The sequence below is a fragment of the Gekko japonicus genome, unplaced genomic scaffold, assembly GCF_001447785.1.
Source record: "Gekko japonicus isolate JY-2015 unplaced genomic scaffold, Gekko_japonicus_V1.1 scaffold3414, whole genome shotgun sequence".
Taxonomy (NCBI): domain Eukaryota; kingdom Metazoa; phylum Chordata; class Lepidosauria; order Squamata; family Gekkonidae; genus Gekko; species Gekko japonicus.
The window spans coordinates 41,233-47,264 of NW_015175470.1; the positions used below are offsets into that span (position 1 = coordinate 41,233).

The following is a 6,032-nucleotide window of genomic DNA, read 5'->3' on the forward strand; positions in this document are numbered from 1 at the left end:
AAAAGGCTTAGATACACATCCTCAAATCCTTTCTCTGTTGAGATCATCATTTTGACAGCATGTTTTCTTTCCTCTTCACAGACTTTGTCGAAGTAATCAAATGGTGAACCAAACAACTGTGACAGAATTTGGCCTTCTGGGATTTGCTGATCTTCAAGAACTACAGGTTCTACATGCCGTGGTCTTTCTCTTAATGTATTTAGTGGCCTTGATGGGAAACTTTCTCCTGATTGCAGCTGTCGCCCAGAATCACCACCTTCACAGTCCCATGTATTTCTTCTTGGTCAACCTTTCCATTGCTGATGTCTGCTACATTTCAACTACAGTTCCCAAATCCATGGTCAATTCTTTGATGGGCAGCAAGCAGATTTCATTCTCTGGATGTGTCACTCAGGTTTTCTCCTTCTTTGAAAACCCCATAGGGTTGCAATACATCAGCTGTGACTTGAAAGCAAAAAAATAAATAAATGTTGAAACGGGAGACCAGTTATTTTCCTTTGTTTCTGAAAAAGGCTTAGATACACATCCTCAAACCCTATCTCTGTTGAGATCATCATTTTGACAGCATGTTTTCTTTCCTCTTCACAGACTTCAAGTAATCAAATGGCGAACCAAACAACTGTGACAGAATTTGTCCTTCTGGGATTTGCCGATCTTCGAGAACTACAGGTTCTACATTCTGTGGTCTTTCTTGCCATTTATTTAGTGGCCTTGGCAGGAAACTTTCTCCTGATTGCAGCTGTCGCCCCGAATCACCACCTCCACAGCCCCATGTATTTCTTCTTGGTCAACCTTTCCATTGTTGATGCCTGCTACATTTCAACTACAGTTCCCAAATCCACGGTCAATTCTTTGATGAGCAGCAAGCAGATTTCATTCTCTGGATGCATTGCTCAGGTTTTCTTGGTGATTATGTTTACGAGTGCTGAGCTGTTCTTTCTCACTGCCATGGCGTATGACCGCTATGCAGCCATCTGCCATCCTCTACGATACCAGCTGATCATGAACTGGAATGTTTGCCTTCAAATGGCAGCTGCTTCATGGGTCACCTCTGTCACCATTGCAGTGGTAGATACTGTGAACACATTTTCATTACATTTCTGTCAATCCAACATTATTGAACAATATTTCTGTGATATCCCTCAGTTATTAAAGATATCTTGCACTGATACAGCAACTGCTCAGAGCTTCGTTCTTGCCGGTACACTTAGCTTCGGCTCATTTTGCTTTACATTCATATTTGTTTCCTATGTTTACATCTTCTCTGCTGTGTTCAAGATTCAGTCAGCTCAGAGCAGGCAAAAAGCTTTCTCTACCTGCACTCCCCACTTGACAGTCTTTTGTTTGTTTTTCTTCACTGCTTCATTTTCATACATGAGGCCCAAAGCCTTGTCATCTCCAACTGTGGATTTGTTGGCTGCTGTTCTGTATACAGCTTTGCCCCCAGTCATGAATCCCATCATCTATAGCTTGAGAAACAAAGACATCCAGCTGGCTCTCGGCAGAGCCATGACAAATATGCCTTGCATTTCCTGGGTGGGCTTGGAAGAAATGGATCCGAAGCACTGACAGCTTCCTATCTAACAGAACCACCTAGAATTCTGCCTTTAACTCCAGCTTTCTACATGTATTTTAGTGTCTACATAGAGTCATCCAAGGATACTGTGAGATCTATCGTTTGTAAGTTTGGAACCTTACACTAATAATAAACAAACTCTTTAAACTAACAGTAGAAAAGTTTTAACACATGAATTTATGTAGACGCCATGAAATTCAAGTGCAACAAAAAGATTGTTGCATACACGCTCATTGCTGATTTGTTTCTCTGTTTCATAAGAATTAATGGTGTTAATAACATGTAAAGGCCCCAGAAACTGGATCATCCACACCATGATACTTAGAGCCTGAAGTTTCCATGGCCACGAAATCACCACTCCCACATTTTAACCAGGGAAGGCTTGGTTCTTTGTGCTGAGAACCTTGCCAGTTCCAGGAAATTCTCTCACTGAATTTTGCGGAGGACAAAAGGCAGTAGGATACCATTGCCAGTCCCCCCCCCCCGGCCACTGGTGGGGGGTGGGGGTAGGGTTGCCAGACCCAGGTTGGGAAACTTCTGGAGATTTTTGGATGGAGCCCAGGGAAGATAAGGACCTCTGTAGGATACAATGCCATAGGGTCCACCATCCAGAGCATCCATTTTCTCCAGGGGAACCGATCTCTGTAGTCTAGAGATCAGCTGTAATTCCAGGGGATCTCCAGATCCCACCCAAAGGCTAACATCCCTACAGTGGGAGGGAAAGTGGGGCTACCAACCGATTCTGCTTTCTGTGCAAGGGTCTTGCTGTTTCAAGCAACACTTGTATTCTGGAGCTGAACCAGTGTTATTTGCTCAATGCCCAGAATGCTCAGGTGTTTCTTGAGACTTCTGGAACTACTCCAAGGTCTCCAGTGACAACTGGCATAATGGGATGATGGTGATAATGATGAAGGAGGAAGAGGAAGAAGAAGGGTCACACCTGGGTTTTGGCCAGTCTGTAACACAGGGTGCTAGACTGGATGGGCCATTGGTATGATCCAACATGGCTTTTCTTGTGTTCCTATATTCCTATATATTTGAGTGGTAGATAGTGTTCTGCAATTCACAATCTAGCCAAGTTCTTGGGAACTGCAGTGTTACCTTCACAGGATTCTTGCAGTTCCAAGAAAAAAAAATATCTTTTGGAGCTCGGCTGGTTTTATTTGCTCATGCACAGAATGTTCAGGTGTTTGCAGCCCCAGCACCTAAAGAAGGGGAGAGGGCAGCAAAGGTGAGGACTTTACAACTACCCGCTAAAGAAACACCACACACAACATTTTTGGAATAGAATGTGGGATAAATTGGCTACAATTTTTATTGGGGCAGCCTTGGGACAGCATGGGTTCACTAGATCCTGACACCGATTGACCCGCTTGCTAGTTGAGGAACCCCATCCTCACCCAGCCTACCTGCTGGGGTGGTGAGAACCATGTGATAGCAGGTTGTCAGATTCCACAAGGATGATTGCCACTAAGTGGTCTCCCCTGCCACCTGAGCATGAGGATAACCTATTTGCAGCCCCTGAACTCAGCATACCCCATTGGTAGCCCCCAAGCTGGGCATGCCCCTAAAAGCACTCACCCCAAGATCCCAGGGATCCCCAAATGCAGGGAAATGGGCACACAGGCTGGTTTCCTAAAATGGATCCGGACCCATGGTGAACCATCTTAAGTTGTGACAAAGAATAAAGCAGAAACCATTGTGAACAATAACATAACCTGCACTTCCAGTAATGTAACCTCCCTCAGTGGGGCCACCTGCAATTAAAAACGTACTTCCTTTCAAGCAAAAAACATAGGGAGAGATGAGTGGGCAAATGATCCCCCACATCCCGGTGGGGAGGCCAGGTGGTGCAGCATGCTTTATCCACCAATGGTGGGCCATCCCCCTCCCCGGGCCCATTTCAGCCCCCCTATAGGCCCACCAGAGGAGGGTTTTCCTGCCACTGCTGCTGCCCAGCCCCCATGAAAAACATAGAGTTGTCTGTCATTTGTTGCAACAAAAGAATTGCACCTGTTTCCAGAGAGGAGGTAGCCCCAATACTTTTCTTCAGGTGAAAAAGGGCAGAGTAGTTCCCTTGTACTACTTAAAAAGGCTACAGATCATGGGGGCTTCATGGGGGGAGAGGCCACATGGGATGGGGCTGTAGAAAGCTGTCCAGAGCTGACCCCATTTTTGAATTCTTGAAATACAGGTGGTGGGTTCAGTCATAAAGTATGCATTCCCATCTAATGGAGGGCCCCCATAATAACATTAATTCCAGATTCTAAAATTCCCTATTGTTTACATCCACCAAATATCAGAAGCACAGTGGAGCTACTGAAAGTCTCTAATGTGCAAACTAACAACGTCAACTGTTCTCTATGTGCTTACACTTCCCAAGTGTGCTGGATGCATGGGAGTAAGACTCCAGGAACACAAACCATGCATGTATGAATTAAATTATGACCCATGGGGACAACGGCTTACTGACTGTTAGTGAGGCATATTTTTAACTCAAAAAATAAGAGTAGACACCCACATCATTTGCATAAGAAAGGTTCCCTTATTTCTTTCTCTCTATATTCAGTGGATTATCTCATTCTTTCCTCACACCAGTTTTGATTTGATTTGCTGGGGAAGCAATATATCCATAAGATATCCATAATGGTTCCATTGGCTGGAGAAGTAAACACTTCTGTGCAGTGACTGTAGAAGAAAATACACCTGGAACCTCAAACATCTATAAAAAAGGAGTAAGTTCTTTATACAGTTGTAAGCTTAGCAATCAAGCTTGTATCAAGAAAAAACTATGCTACAGTGCTGAAAATGTGTATTCAGGATTGGAGTCAGACAGGTTTTTTGTTCATTCTCACCTAAAGGTCTTCCTTTACTACAGCTCCAGATCCCACATAGCTTTTGCCTGCGCGGGTCCCATGATCTCCAGGTGAAGCCTTTTTGGTGGGCAAAGGGGATGCCCTCCTCCCCTTTTTACCAGCAGAAAAAATGGTTGGATCAAAACCATGCAAAAGAAAACGACATGATCCAGGAAAAGTTAAAGATTGGAAGGGAATGGGATAGATAAATGTATATATATATATATATTGTTTCTGTAGATTTTATGTATGTAGTGAAATTATTAATCAATCAATGACATGTTACCACCCAATTTATGTGGTACTTTTATATACTATGAACATCATTTTGTATATAATAAACATATAATTACCATGATACTATTTAATGACACTATTAACATTGACAAATCTGTATATTTGGTATGAGGAAAATTTCATCAAAATGTGAAAATCTCATAAATTCTCGTAATAGAAGAGAAGCAAAATCTAAATGAGTCTTATCAAATCACTTCAGCAAGGTTGAGAATTCTCATAGCATCCGTACATTTTAACAGAAGTGTAGCAAGTACTTCTGATCTATACACCATTCAGATCCACGGATCATCCATTATCCAGTCACTAGTTTCACATTTTTATTTTCGTATGTATCATTTCTTCTCATTGGGTTGGATCCAAACAGTTTTTGTGCTCAGTGTCACTTGGTTTTCCTCCTAAATCCCTCATGGCTTTTATCCATGCAGATCTCATCATCCCAAGCACAGTCTCTGTTGGTGTTCAAATTGGACCCTTCTTTCATTTTACACCAGTTTGAAAATGTGTTGGATCCAACCCATCATTTTAAACATTGCATATCTCTCCTATATCATAATCCTGTTTTGGGGTGGCAAGATTCCATGCTTGCCCTCAGCCATTGGCCCATCAGCTGCCACTCAAGAGTACTCACGTGCCATTGGCCGGGTGCTGGGTCTGCTGGGTCTGCTGGGTCTGCTCCTCTTCCCCGCCCACTCCCCCTTCAGCCACTGTGCCCTGTCAGAATTACTGGCAAATGGCTTTCTCTCTTGACAAAGATGATTTTCCTGTTTGGAAATAACTTTCCCCTCAGTACCTGTGGTAAGTGTCACGAAATGGCAGTTACCTGTGTTTGTAAAATGGCTGTGGTTATTTGTTTTAAATGTTCCCCCATAAAGTTTAATTGAGCTGTAGTTCCAGAGAGGGGCCTGCAGGGGTATCACTCACTGCATTGAATGGGGCTTCCTCATCTGCTGGCCTACAGTTCCCAGCTGCCCCAAGCCCAAAAAGTGCAGGAAAACAGGGACTGTCCCAAGACACTCTTCATCCCCAGGAGCAGCAGAAATTCAGTCGGCTGCACTGGAGAATGAATGGAAGTTTCCCTGCTCTCTTGCACAAGAGAGAGAAGCTGAAGTACAGGTGAGCCCATAACCTCCAGGTAGAGAATATTCTGTGTAGGGGAAATAGGATTGCGTTTAACCCATGTTGATTTATGTCCTGTTGGTTCATAGTGTGTGCTCACTCCTAGTGTGTGTGTGTGCTCCATAACTGTGTAAATAGTTAAATAAATTCTTTGGGCTAATAATCTGTGTTGTGCTCTGACCACATAA

General features: G+C 43.5%; 1 protein-coding gene across 1 annotated transcript; it reads left to right on the forward strand.

Annotated features, from left to right (window-relative positions):
* Nucleotides 1-603: 603 nt before the first annotated feature.
* LOC107122799 (olfactory receptor 14C36-like) lies at nt 604-1,569 on the forward strand. Its single transcript, XM_015425941.1, has one exon. It carries the CDS (start codon nt 604-606, stop codon nt 1,567-1,569), a length of 966 nt encoding a protein of 321 aa, XP_015281427.1.
* Nucleotides 1,570-6,032: the final 4,463 nt, after the last annotated feature.

Bases quoted from the DNA above. Each gene is read 5' to 3' on its own strand.
- LOC107122799 (XM_015425941.1), top strand. From the start codon at position 604: ATGGCGAACCAAACAACTGTGACAGAATTTGTCCTTCTGGGATTTGCC.